Here is a 15,308-nt window from a genome sequence, read left to right on the forward strand (position 1 = left end):
TACAACTATTTAAAAGGGCTCATTAATATTTAGAAAAAAGACTGTATTATTATTTTCTTAAACTTTTTTCAAACAATGTCATTTAATGCACTGTGTATTAAATTTGAAATCATTGATGTAGGGATGAAGACATGCAAAGTTTGGCTAGTTTGATGAGTATGAAGCAGGCTGACATCGGCAATTTAGATGACTTTGAAGAAGATAATGAAGAAGATGATGAGAACCGAGTGAACCAAGAGGAAAAGGCAGCAAAAATTACAGGTTGGTTTTATCAGCATTAAGCTAAAAGTTTATCTTTTTTTCTTGAGAAGTTGAAAACTCAGTTTTCCAGGAAAAAAAGAATGCTGCTAGAGTATTTTTTCTTCTGTAAGCCTTTTAATATGCCATTTAGCTCTCTGAAAACTTTATGTGCTGATGGTTAATAACAGATTTTCATAATTTAAAATGAAGCCCAAGCTTAGTCAAGAAAGCATAAAACTTTACTGGAACTACTGATTACAGTATAAAGTGGCCTAAATATGTTCACACTTCTTATGTCATTGTATGGATGAACCTTCTTATAAGTAAAGATCTGCCTTAAGGGTGGCATGACAAAATGCATTGGTTACTGTTTCCTAGCTCATGTACATTTATTCACATAAATTATGTGCACATTCTTTGGTTTGGATTTGTATATATCTCATGTATCCTTATATCTAGAAGATTCCATGCAAGTATTCCTTATAGCTGGCTTGGTCAAACTACTTAAGATGATTTAATATTTAGAATCTTTTGTATTGATTGGGCAATAAATATTTATTGATAATCTATCACATTAAGGAATTGATGTCATACCTTTATTATTGGAGTGAGAATCAAGCGCTGTGTACATATTCCTTTCAGCTAATGAAGTGTCCTAAATTTCTGTAATGAGATCCCTAGACTTCTGTCATCTAGGTGATATGTTTCCAAATTCATAGGGCACTTTGGCAGTCATCTCTTGGCTTAGCCTCAACTCTTACTGTTATATGGGGAATTTCCATTGATCATATGACACATTTAACTCCTTAGCCAAAAACTTTCTTGACTTTCTCAATTCTAGTGATGTTCATTTTCACTCCACTTCTAGAAGTTTATTATAAGGAATTGATTAGACTTATATGTAAAGGTGTATGTTTTGTCCTGTGTAAATTTTATAAATTATTAATTTCTAATTTATGATTGCTGTTTTGATTTCTTAATTAACTCAAGGGTTGTTTAGGAGAGTGGGTTTTATCATGGACTTTTTTTTATTTTTAGTTAGTTACCAGTTTAATTTTATTTAAATAAGATGCTGAAGCCTTTCAAATTTCAATTTCATATGAATGAGGGTTTTTTTCTTTGTAGTCTAGATACATGATCTATTTTTGTAAATTTTCTTTTAAGTATCTTTTTATATATATTTTCTATTTGTTGGATTCAGCATGTATTTATTAGGCCCTTTAAATTTATATTATTTAGTTATTTATAGTCTTATTCTTTTTGTGTAGTTCATCTTTGAAATACTAAGAACTTCAATGCTAAATTCTTTAGTGCATAAAAATTAATTTTCTAATAGTTTCATTATGGGTTGTAATTTGATCAGTCTGCCCCACTTTATGCCTCTTGCCGTGAAATTTTGTCTGGTGTTGATATTTTAACTCATGCTTTCTTTATATTTGTATTTTCCTAGTGTATTTATCACTTTATTTTTAACCTGTATTAAGTACTTCTCTTATAAACAGTATTTGGTTTATCTATCTTTATATTCTTTGCCCTTAATAGTTACATTTTTTTGATAACTGCATACTTAATTTCACTTACATTACTTTATCCTTTTATTTGGGAATTTTCTTATTATTTTTTTCCATTCACACCTTAAAATTTACCATTCTCAAATGTTCTTTTTTTTTTTTTTTTTTTTTAGTTTTTTTTTTCAACGTTTATTTATTTTTGGGACAGAGAGAGACAGAGCATGAACGGGCGAGGGGCAGAGAGAGAGGGAGACACAGAATCGGAAACAGGCTCCAGGCTCTGAGCCATCAGCCCAGAGCCCGACGCGGGGCTTGAACTCACGGACTGCGAGATCGTGACCTGGCTGAAGTCGGACGCTTAACCGACTGCACCACCCAGGCGCCCCTCAAATGTTCTTTATTTAAGCATTTTTAAATAGAGTTATTTGGAAGCTATACATTCTGTTTTCATTTTAGTCTACTATCATCTAAGATAAAAAAGCCAGACAGATAAATGAATGAACCTGTATTTCTCTACCAACATTAAAAATAAAACAGTTGTCTTGGCTGGCTAAGTCAGTTGAGCAAGTGACTCTTGATCTCAGGGTTGTGAGTTTGAGCCCCACGTTAAGTATAGAGACTACTTAAAAATAAAATATTTAAAATAAATAAATAAAACAGAACGTATTGACTCACCTCATGTAAGATGAGAGAGTCAATATTTTTTTTTTATTTAAACCCCTCCCAGCTGTTATTTTTATTTGAGTAAATTTTGGGGTTCTTCTTTCAATAATAAATGCAGACATTTGCATTAAGTTAAAAAAATTTTTTTTTAACTTTTATTTATTACTGAGAGACAGAGACAGGGCATGAGCATGGGAGGGGAAGAGAGAGGGGAGACACAGGATCTGAAGCAGGCTCCAGGCTCTGAGCTGTCAGCACAGAGCCTGACACGGGGCTCGAACCCACAAACCACGAGATCATGACCTGAGCCGAAGTCGGACGCTCAACCCACTGAGCCACCCAGGCGCCCCTGCATTATGTTTATAATCATTTCAGCAACAATTATATGATACTTTTTAAAATGCCCTGTCTTTCCTATCTTTGAGTTCTTTGTTTTATTTGGGTGGCTGAAGTACTTCAGGAAGGGTAAGTTAGTAACCTTTCTCTACTGCCACCAATGACTTTTTACTTACCCTTTAAATTTTAATAATATTGACACATACTCTGAGAAACCTTTCATGCCCACTCCCTCTTAAGCTTGACCATTCTATCCCTTAGGCTACTACTGTACTATTTACAAATGCAGACATTTTCTTGCAGCATGAATGTTTATAACTGCTGTGAGATATAATTTGATCTTTTAAATGGAGAATATGGTTTGTTCTTTGTGAATGACTTTTGATTAAAACTAAATCTCAATTAGGCCCTAGTACCATAAATAGGAAATTTTAAAACCCCACAGTTTTATAATTGTTTTGAGCAATGTTGTACTACTTTGATCACAGTAATGGGGGAAAAAGGTGGTAACAGTATGTCGGAAGTTCTTTGCTATTATCGAAAGGGAAAGAAAGGACATTATTTTTGAGTAAATTATAGATATAATGAAAACAATTATAATCAGATTTTATTGTCTTAGTCTGTTGGGGCTGCTATAACAAAATACCTTGGATGGGTAGTTTATAAGCAACTTAAATTTATTTCCCACAGTTTTGGAGACTGGAAGTCTGAGATCAAGGTGCCAGCATGGTTAGATGAGGGCCCTCTTCTGGGTCACAGACTTCTCATTGTATTCCTCACATGGTGGAAGGGGCAAAGGATCTCTCTGGGCCCCTTTTAGAAGGACATTAATCTTATTCATGAGGGCTCTGCCCTATGACCTAATCTTCTCTCAAAGGCCTTACCTCCTAATACCATCACACTGAGAATTAAGATTTAAACATGAATCGGGGGGGGGGGGGGCACAAATATTCAGACCATAGTATCCCTTATTGCTTAAAAATACACATGTACCTTATTTTCTAAAATTCCTGTAGAATAAATAATTTTCTTTTAGATAGTCTAAAATTCTCTGACCCTAATTGAAGAAGTTATTTTAATGCAACTTGTGATGATCCAAGGTTTCTTTGGAATTCTACTATTTTCTGTTATTATTTTATGTATGTATTTCTTTTCCCTGTTTCATGAAATTCCTTCAAGGTAGAGACTATGTTGTAACTGTTCTTTTTATCACTCGCTTCTGGCACATTGTCTGGAACATATTGAGAATTTAAGATGTGCTAACTGAAAGGTCATAAATCAATGAAGGGACTTCTTTCTCATATTATAGCCCATACTAATCACTCTGGCTTATTATCTTTTTCCATTTATTTAACCTTTACTCATATATGACCTTATCCAAGGTTGCATGGTCCCATTTTATGGAAAGCATGTGATCTTGGAGGACACATAATTCAAACCTTAAATAATTCAAGACTAGTTTTCTAAAAGTTATGAATTCAAAATGTATATTGAGGGAGCAGGGGTAGATGGGGACAGTGGTGATTAGATGCATGCTCTTAAGTAAATCCAGTCATTATAACATTTTTGCTTTGATGTTACATCTTTTTTTCTCTATTATATTTCCAGAGTACAGTCACTTAAATTAATAGCACAGCATGTTATGGCAGTTGTTTGGCTTCCTTAGTTGCATTTTTTAGCACATGTAAATTCCATTCCAAAGTTATTATCTTTCAGGAATTTTTTTTAGCACCAGCACTACCACTCTAAAAATGTTTGGGTAAAGTAGTTTTAAGATAGTTAAAAATATATTAAAAATTTAACAACAGTAATGTTAAAGCAATAGGTTAAGACTAAACAAAATGAATGCATTTTATAAACATGGTACAAATAAAGTATGGTGGGTATTTTTATTTACCAACTAAAGTGGCAGTAATTTAAACACAGCTTATATTTGCTGTTCCTTGCAGCTTTGGAATTGCTAACAGAATGTTTATGGAGGAAAAAATCATTATTTAAAAAATTGCCTCTATTAATGATATCTTTATATTGCAATAGAAATGCGTAAAATGCAATCACATATCAATAAAAATTGTATGGTTTTATTATTTCCCCAACTAAGCTGTAAACTTCTTGAGGGAACAAGACTGTTACAATTATTTTGTGATACCTTAGATTAACACCTAGAAGCTATTCATTGGAATATGGATTCCAATGGATCCAATGGAATATTCATTGGATATGGAATATTGCTGTAAAATCAATAGTAATTAACAAAATATGTCTTCTGAAATTACAGTCTTTGCTAGAAGGTAAACATAAATCCATGATACCTATACTTGGATTGATCAAAAATCCTTACCCTGTTCCACCTGGGCCAAATTCACTTCTAACTGGAAACATTTTGGGATTGGCTCTTAGGAACCTTTTACTGATAGTGTTATATATAGGTGCATTCTACAGAGGTACAGCACCAGTGAATGGGCAAGAGAATTTTGAATTGCAGTTAGAAAAATTGCAGTTTGAAATGTAGTGGGAGTAATAGACCTTGGAGATGGAAAAACAAAGCCCATTAATAGAAAGTTTATCATAGCCAGTATTAGAAAACATATATAGTTTTAAAACAGTCAGTGCCTCCATCTATATGGCATCCTCACAGTGCTTGAACCAGTATTTGGTAATATGACCATCTTTGATATTGAATTTCTGAATACATATCAACAAGAGGAAAAAGGAAAGATTCCTCCATAAATAACAATGTCTTACTGAAAATCAGGTTCAACTGAAGCATTTTTTATAGGAAGGCATTATCGGAGAATTCAGACATTATGAAATATCTGAAAGATCCCAGTATACCTAAAGCTGTTGGAAAGGTAACCAAGGATTCTACATAGGTTCATCTAGACCTATACAGGTAACATAAGCCAGACTAAGCATTAGATTCACTTGGAAGGATATTGGAAACATAGGAGCATGCCAGCAGAGCATTCCTTTTTCACTGGAGTCCTCACAGCATCCGAGGTGCTATTCTTTGACCTCTGTCTCACATGACAGCTTGTGTACAAGGAGACAAGATCCACATAGTTAGAAGCAGGGATTGCCTTGGTTTAAAGTCCATTCTGCAGAAGAGCTGGTATCTTTTGAAATGGTTAAATAGGTATAGTTTTCAGAGTCCCTGTAAGGGACATACCTAGTTACAAGAGTCCACAATTTTCTGAGCCCAAAACTGTGGCTTTCCATCAAATATATAGTCTATTCAGAGTCTTTCCATCCAAATGTAGTTTATAAATCAAGCTTCATTTTCACCATAAGCACTGGTGTTTATTAATCCCTTTCCTATTGTTTGTAATGTTAATTTGGGAGGAGGAATAATGACATATTGACCAACTTCAGAGGATATAATCTTAAGCACCCATGGTAGTAGAAGAGATAACAGTTCATATTTGAAGAGCTAAAGTTGATTATGGTATGTCTCAGTCCTCTGAGATTATAATGTCCTACTGCTAAGACTTGTGAATGGGTAAAAATTGGTCTACCTCCTTTGAGTAGAAGGACTGTCAGGATGAACTTGGGACTCTGGTCAGAGAATACATCCATTAATTTGTTTCTGGTTTTTACCTGACCATTTACTCTCCAGTACCTAGGATACTCATGAACCAAATCATAGGTTTGCTGTGGAGTGTATAAAGTGATAGAATAAAAATAGTCACCTATTTTGGAGGTCTGTGTAAAGGATAGGGATTTCTGGAATACTGCATCTATTATTTTGGTATTAATAAGGCTGGAAAACAGGGTAGAATCAGAGAGTTGGAACATTTATGATCCCTTGAGCTAAAAAATTGAGCGGCGCCTGGATGGCTCAGTTGGTTAAGCGTCCGACTTCGGCTCAGGTCATGATCTCATGGTCCGTGAGTTCAAGCCCCGCCTCGGGCTCTGTGCTGACAGCTCAGAGCCTGGAGCCTGCTTCAGATTCTATGTCTCCCTCTCTCTCTCTGCCCCTCCCTCCCCTGTTCATGCTCTCTCTCTGTCTCAAAAATAAATAAACATTGGGGCGCCTGGGTGGCGCAGTCGGTTAAGCATCCGACTTCAGCCAGGTCACGATCTTGCGGTCCGTGAGTTCGAGCCCCGCGTCGGGCTCTGGGCTGATGGCTCAGAGCCTGGAGCCTGTTTCCGATTCTGTGTCTCCCTCTCTCTCTGCCCCTCGCCCGTTCATGCTCTGTCTCTCTCTGTCCCAAAAATAAATAAACGTTGAAAAAAAAAATTAAAAAAAAAAAATAAATAAATAAATAAACATTAAAAAAAATTAAAAAATTGATAAGGCATCACAGCTACTTCCTTTTTAAAGGAATTTGATAGATGGAAGACAGTAAGAATAGCTTTTTCTAGTATTTAGAAGTCACATGTCAACTCAGAGACTAGAAGTAGCAGAAGACACAGATTCCAAATTTAACCTACTTTCTGTGTCACTCTTAAACCCTAATCCTGCTTTGTTTGTACTAATGACAACTGATCAGAATTCTCTAGGCCCCCCTGCCTCCCTAGGAGACTCCAGGAGAGTTCTGGTGACAGGGCCAGATTGGAAGTGAGAGCTCCAAAGAAAAAGTTAGCTCTCCAGTATTTAGGGGAGGAACCAGGGGACAATGAATATTCTAAGTACCAGTATGCATTCTTTGAGGATTTGTCCCAGGAATGCACAGTTGATTTAACCATAACAGAATAAAGGAGAAAAACCATATAATCATCTCAATAGGTATATAAAGGAGTATTTGACAAAATTCCATACTGAGTTTCTCAGCAAGGTTTCAATGTAAGGGAATTTTTTCATTTTGATAAAGAACATCTGTGAAAAGCTACAGCTAAAATCATATGTAATGGTGAAATACTCAATACTTTCCTCCTAAGACTGGGTATAAGGCAAATATGTTTGTTTTCACCACTTCTGTTTAACATGATACTGGAGATCCTAACAAGGTCACAGAATGCAAAATTAATATAGAAAAATCTATATTTTTAGGAGTGCCTAGGTGGCTCAGTCAGTTGGATGTCTAATTTTGGCTCAGATCATGATTTCACAATTCTGGGTTCGAGCCTTGCATCGGGCTCTGTGCTGACATCTTGAAGCCTGGAGCCTGCTTCAGATCTGTGTCTCCCTCTCTCTCTGCCCTTCCCCTGCTCATGCTCGTCTCTCTCTTTCTTAAGAATAAATAAACATTTAAAAAAATTTTTAAAGAAAAATCTATATTTTTATAAATGAACAGCAAACATTTGGGAAATAAAATTAACAAAATAATCCCATTTACAATCAAGGTTAAAAATAGTATAAATACTTAGAAATAAATTTAACAAAAGATGTAGAAAAACCTCTACACAGAAAACTATGATACAATATTGAAAATAATTACAGAAGACCTTAATAAATGGAGAGATAGTCTATGTTCATAGATTAGAAGACTCAATATTGTCAGGATTTCCATCCTCCCCAAATCAGTCTATATACATTGAACTTAGTGCTAATTGTAATCCTAGCAAGTTTTGTGGGGTTTTGTTTTTGTTTTTGAGAGAGTGAGAAAGAGAGCAAATGCACACATGAGCAGGGGAGGAGCAGAGAGAGAGGGAAAGAGAGAATCTTAAGCAGCCTCCATGCCCAATGCAGAGCCCAATGTGGGGCTCAATCTCATTACTGTGAGATTATGACCTAAGCCAAAATCAAGAGTCAGACGCTTAACAGACAAAGCCACCCAGACACCCCTATCCTAGCAGGTTTAAAAAAAAAAAATGGAAAGCTGATTCTAAAATATCTTTGGAAATGCAAAGGACCTGAATAATAATACAGTCTTGAAAAAGGACAGCATTGTAATATTATTACTAGGTGGTAAGATTTACTCTAAAGGTATAAATCAGTATAGGGTGATATTGGCATAGGACAGGCAACTTGTTCAATGGAACAAAACAGAAAGTTCTGAAATACTTAACCAAAGTTAAGTTGAAATACCAAACTTAACTTGGCCAATTAATTTTCAACAAAGGGACAGCATAATTCAGTGAGGAAAGGAAAATCTTTTCAACAAATTATTCTGAAACACCTCGTTGTCCATGTGGAAAAAGTGAGCCTCAATTCTTACCTCTCAGGATACACAAACATTAATTCAAGGTTGATCATAGACCTAAATGTAAAAGCTAAAACAATAAAGCTTCTGGGGAGGGGAAAGAAAAACAATGTATTTGTGACCTGAGGGCAGGCAGAGGGTTCATACATAAGACACAGAAGAGAAAACATGAAAGAAATTTTGATAAATTAGACTTCATCAAAATTAAAAACTTAGGTTCATCAAAATAGATTGTTGAGAAAATGTGTAAGTCATAGACTAGAAGAAAATACCCACAAAGCAGATATCTGATACTGTCTTGTATCCAGAATAGATTTTTTTTAATGTCTGACCATACTAAAAACACAACCCTGTTTAAAAAAATTTTTTTCAAGATTTTATTTTAAGTAATCTCTACACCCAAGGCGGGGCTCAAACTTACAATCCTGAGATCAAGAGGGCTCAACTGACTGAGCCAGCCAGATATCCCCAACCCTATTTTTTTCAAATGGGCAAGAATTTGAATACGTGGTCCCTCAAAAAAGATGCATCAGTGGCCAGTGTTATGCTTTGGAGAGAAGAATGAGGATGCTGCAAGATTTGCAGGTGTGTTCTAGCTCTAGGCAGTTTTATTTTTTTCTTCTTTTAACTCAACTATGGACTTTCTCAAAAGGAAAACACCACCTACTCTTAATGCCACCACCCCACCCCATCCCCTTTTTTCTTTCAATGTGATAATCTCTGGTGGTCAATTTCTATCCACTTTTGCCTTCCTAACAGTAGAATCTCAAGTTACTTGACCCTTTGCTTCGATTGCCTGTCCCTAATTTAGTTTTCCACCTTATTCTCATCAATATGAAGCAAGTCCATATTGACACACTGTTGCTATGATGCTATGACCAAATACTGTACACTTTGAGTTTAACACTCAGTTTGAGTAGCACTGGGATAGAAATGTGTGGCTATTACATAGCATTCTTTACCATTTTTCAAATGTGAAAGTATTTGGTGAAACAAAGCTTAATGCTTTGCCAGGAAGTGCTTTGGTCAAGGTAGTAAACTATTGACAAAGCTTTCCACTTAAAAAAATTTTGGGAGGAGGGAGCCTGGGTGGCTCAGTCAGTTGAGCATCCGACTTTGGCTCAGGTCATGATCTCGCGGTCTGTGAGTTCGAGCCCCGCGTCGGGCTCTGTGCTGACAGCTCAGAGCCTGGAGCCTGCTTCGGATTCTGTGTCATGCTCATGCTCTGTCCCTCTCTCTGTCAAAAATAAATAAACATTAAAAAAAATTTTTTTTTAATTGGGGGAGGGGTGCCTTGGTGGCTCAGTTGGTTAAGCGTCCAACTTCTGCTCAGGTCATGATCTCATGGTTCGTGAGTTGGAGCCCTGCATCGGGCTCTGTGCTAACAGCGTGGAGCCTGGAGCCCGCTTTGAGTTCTGTCTCTCCCTCTCTCCCTCTACCCCTCCCCCACTCATGTTCCATCTCTGTCTCTGTCTCTCTCTCAAAAATGAATAAACATTTAAAAAAAATTCTGAGAATAAATTTTTATTGTAAATCTTTTACATTTTTAACTTTATTTCTGATTATATATTAAAAATCACATTGATATAGGAAATTTAAAAGAAACAGAAAAGTGCTTTTTTAAAGGGAGAAATCTGTAACAAAATTATGTATGTTAGGCTCCGGACCAACATCTTCAATGCCAGTTGATTTATTTCCATAGGAAGTTTCACACACACCTATAGTTTGGTATGTTCCCAACTGAATAGCCCCCATCACGGTGGTGGAACACTATTCACATAGTCACCCAAGTCAGATAGCTGGAACTTGCCTTAGGTTCCTTTCCCTATCCCTCATGTCAAATTAACCACCAAATCTTTATTCTTAATTTATTCTCTAATGAGCAGATATTTATTGATTGCCTCCCTTCATGGAGTGGTGATGCTGAACCACTCATCTTCTTGCTTCTTGTCCTGTTTTTTGCCAAATGCTGCCACCATGTTGCTACTGGAATGATGTACTGAAATACTGAAATGATATACTGAAATATACGTTTTGATCTTTCAGTGGATCCCCATAGTTCTCAGAGTAAAGTTCACATTCTTTGATCACAATAATCTTTACAAAAGGACGTTTGCCAACATCATCTCATTCCATTTTCCACCCTGGCATCTTAAACCCCAAACAACTTGCATTTCCTCAAATGTGTCTTGTTTTCATTTGTCTCCCTTTTGCCCTTGTAGAATGCTCTCATTTTTTTCTTTAGTTTAATAATAATGTCTGTTTGTCTTGTATTAGCTCAAATTTAAATGAAGGCCTTCCTGACCTCAGAGCTACATGCCTCTCTTCCAGTTTCACAGGTTTAAAATGAATATCTCAATCATAATATTTATCATACTTATCATATATTGTATTGCTTCACTTGCCTGCCTGTCCCATAAAAATATAAAGCCGTGAGGGCAGGTACTACCAAACACATATATTGGTACTTGATAAATGCTTATTAAATAAGTTAGATGGTATTTCTTTGGAACTTGCCTCTCTTTATGATTTGAATTAACATTTATTTACATACCAAATAGAGGGAGTATTGGTATAGCTAATCAGAATTACCTTTTCACTTGGTTAACGTGAATGAAAGTTCTAAAGCGAAAGTTCTAGGAGTAATGTAAAGATTTATTTAAGATATGGATAAATAGGAAAACTAGGATAAGGACGACTGTCATCAGTGAACAGAATGGAAAGATGAAATTATTTGGGGTTAATGAGGAAATGGTCATCACTGATTTTAGATGTCACTAAAAGCATGGTGAAGGGGAGGAAACATTCTAAACATCTAGAAATATCACAATGTAAATAATTTAATCATATGATGGAGTCATCTTGATAATGTTTAAAGAAATTCCCATGTTGTATCTAAATCTCTATAGAGTAATATTAATGTTTTGAAGGTAAGGACCAAGTCTCCTATTTCTCCGGTATTCCTCTATGATACTTATTTTATAAGATGTTTAACAAATGATTGATTTCCACCTTCACTGATTATAATAAAATAATTAAAATGTGTTAGCTATATAAGAAAAACTACAAATCTTTAAGCATTACTTAAAATAATTTTAATGTAGTGGGGCACCTGGGTGGCTTAGTCAGTTTAGTGTCTGACTTCAGCTCAGGTCATGATCTCACGGTTCATGAGTTTGAGCCCCACACCAGGCTCTCTGCTGTCAGTGGAGAGCCCACTTCACATCCTCTGTCTCCCTCTCTCTCTGCTTCCCATCTGCTTGCACTCTCTCTCTCTAAAATAAATAAACATTAAAAAAAAAATTTTTTTAAATAGTAGTTGCACATCTAGGAATACAATTGCACAACATAATTAAAATTAACTTTTTAAATTTTTTTAAAAATGTTTTTATTTATTTTTGAGAGAGAGAGAGACAGAGAGACAGAGAGAGAGAGACAGAGTACTTCCGAGGGAGGGGCAGAGAGAGAGAGGGAGACACAGAATCTGAAGTGGGGCTCGAACCCACGAATTGTGAGATCATGACCTGAGCCGAAGTCGGACGCTTAACCGACTGAGCCACTCAAGCACCCCTTGTTTAAATATCAAGTAATTTTATTCATGCAAAATGTATTTCTCATTAAGACAAAAAAATTGAATAAGCTTATCAAATTTTTATGTATATTTAGCTCAAAGATCTGTAATCTTTCTGATCACCTCATATTCTAGTAGTCATTTACTAAGTCTGTTTCAGTATTAATTTGTATTTTTATAGGATGTAAATTCCAAGAGGGCAATACCACATATTTTTTTTCATCCTTGTGTCCTAAGGATAGTATTTGGCACAGAGTAATAAATATTAATTCAACAACAAATGAATGGACGAAGGCAACCTTTTTAAACTGTGTATTCTGATTTAGTTCAAATAAAATTTAGAGTGTGTACTTAGATTTACAGTGCTAAAGAATACCATTTTTAAATGCTGAATTTATAACTATTTTCTATTTCTAATCATTTTTTTTCTTTACCACTGAATAATCTGGATCTGTTTTGTTTGTCCTAATACCTAAGGTATTCCCAGGTTGTAACTTTGGAAACAGCAAGAGTTAAATAGAATACCCTATTGGCTCTTATTCTTTTTTCAAGTTAATTTTCACCCAGTGAGTGATAATTGCACATATTCAGAGTTGTCCAAAATATATATGAATCATGTTAAAAGATTCTATTTATGTACCAAATGAATTCTATCTTATTTTAGTATTTTTCTATCTAACCTTGTCTTTTGTTCTGTTTCTTATTGGCTAAATTATAAGATTTCCTAAAGCCAACACTCAGGAGTTCCTTTAAAAGAACAGTTAGAAAAACAAGAGTAGAAAACAGTAGCTGTTTCTACTTTTCTTATTTTGTGCTGATTTTTAAAATTGTGGAACATGAACAAGTGCTTATTATGTTCATGATTCATGTAGATACACTTCTTAAAATCTTTAGTATATTTAGAATATTATGAAAAATAGTACATATTATCTGTAGTATCAGAGGACATTTTTTATCGTTTCTAACATATGCGTTTAAAGTACTGTTTTACAAATACAAAATGTGGTTGCTAAAAGCCAGTGTCAACCTCTTGGGTTATTATCTTTGTTTTGTGTTTATTAACATGGTTGTTATATTAATGATATAAATTTAACAAAATGTTTTCTACTTTAAAATATGAGTAGAGCATTAACTTTCAGTTAAATACATCTGTTATAGTCCATCACAATAACATCCTCTAAATGTACTCTCGTGATTAACCAAACATCCCCTCTCTTTGTCTTTTTGAGTAACAGCATGCTTCTATGGCTCTTTAATTAAATGACCTTACCTTACATTTGTCTCGACTGGCTTCTGTTTACAGAAATTGTAAACCAATTGAATGCTCTGAGCAGCTTAGATGAAGATCAAGATGACTGCATAAAGCAAGCAAATATGCCTTCAGCTAAATCAGCCAGTTCCTCTGAAGGTCTAAGAGCTTTCTTCCTTTCTTTCTGCTTCGGATTGCCTGTATTTACTGTGACCTGCTACCTCTTGACTTCTGTCTGTACTTATTAGCTGTCAGTTTTGTCTTTGTGCTTTTCCTTGAATGTTTTCTTGGTAATTTGTAGCGTACCAACAGGCAACAGAATAACTTACCATCTTTAGCAAAGCCTTATATCAGTATCATCATATTATGTGACCATATATCTTCACTTAGCTTATATATCATAAGTATACTGTTTTAAAATATTTGCTTACATTAAACCCATTTAAATGATTCATATTTAGGAGTGAAGGATATGTTTCTAAGAATCTATCTTAGTACTTTTTTGTTGGATCAAATTAGAGTCCAATGAAAGTTTCTCTCGTTCATTATCCGACATAATTTTCTTTTTTTTCTGACATAATTTTCAAATTAATATGCATATATTTGTTTTGTTTTATTTGAATATGTTGGTATGCTACAAAATATTTGAATGGCATTCTGCCATAGGTAAAATGCTACATCTTATTATTTGCAGGTATTATTAATGTGAATTATAATTTGAAATATTTTTGAATGATTGATAAAATTGTACTTAGCTATAATCATGGTGAACTAATACATATGTTTATTTTCAGAGCTTATCAACAAACTTAACTTTTTGGATGAAGCAGAAAAGGACTTGGCCACTGTGAATTTAAATCCATTTGGTGATCCTGATGTAGCAGAATTAAACCCATTTGGAGATCCTGACTCAGAAGGTAGCAAATTTTTTTCTGTACTTTTTAGTCTTTATAAAGTGAAGTTATTTTGAATAGTAACGTGGGAAGAGTTTTTTTCAAAGACTCAAAGTAATTTTGTTTATGATGATATTATTGTGTTCAATGCCACCTGCAGTTGATCAACAAATCTGAGTAGCTTCCATTGAATTATTTTTAAAGAAAAAAAGATACCTTCACATAACCATTTACATGGGGCTTTTTTTTTTTTTTAATTCCAGTATAATTAACATGCAGTGTTAGGTTAGTTTCAGGTGTTCCATAACAGTGATCCAACAATTCTATGCATTACTCTGTGCTCATCACGATAAGCGCAATCCGAATCCCCCTTCACCTATTTCACCCTTCCTCTCCATCCACCTTCTACATGAGGCTTATTTTTAAATTCTCTATTACTTTGGTCAAGTTAGATAGTAAAGCTCTAATGTTAGAGATAACAGTATTTTACCTACCCGGCATATAGTAAAGTCTCATCAGAGTAGCCTACCAAAGTAAGGGCAAGTTGTGAGACATGCTGACCCTGGGGTTGTGGGGATGGCTTCTCTGTCAGCTCCTCTGACCTCACCCTCAGAGAGTCCAGTGAACCCCTCCACCCCACACTCCATGTCTCAGGCTGAGAATTATAGTCAGTAGTGAGAGTAGGTTGTGTATGTAAATGGCATGGAGCAAAAAGAAGCCTGCAAACCACCGCTATCATGTATACAACATACTTGCAAG

General features: G+C 35.1%; 1 protein-coding gene across 14 annotated transcripts in view; it reads left to right on the forward strand.

The window, feature by feature from the left end:
• Positions 1-15,308, forward strand: part of EHBP1 (EH domain binding protein 1) — a 365,510-nt gene that overhangs the window by 170,451 nt on the left and 179,751 nt on the right. For 11 of the 14 annotated variants that reach the window (XM_045054259.1, XM_023251703.2, XM_045054260.1 and 8 more), the window contains 3 exons: positions 122-261; positions 13,711-13,815; positions 14,451-14,573. In XM_045054259.1, the coding sequence (XP_044910194.1) occupies positions 122-261; positions 13,711-13,815; positions 14,451-14,573 (368 nt within the window). The remainder of the gene's footprint in view (positions 1-121; positions 262-13,710; positions 13,816-14,450; positions 14,574-15,308) is intronic. The other 3 variants (XM_003984038.5, XM_019827279.3, XM_023251707.2) reach the window with 1 other exon arrangement.

Source organism: Felis catus, chromosome A3 (genome assembly GCF_018350175.1).
Source record: "Felis catus isolate Fca126 chromosome A3, F.catus_Fca126_mat1.0, whole genome shotgun sequence".
Classification (NCBI taxonomy): domain Eukaryota; kingdom Metazoa; phylum Chordata; class Mammalia; order Carnivora; family Felidae; genus Felis; species Felis catus.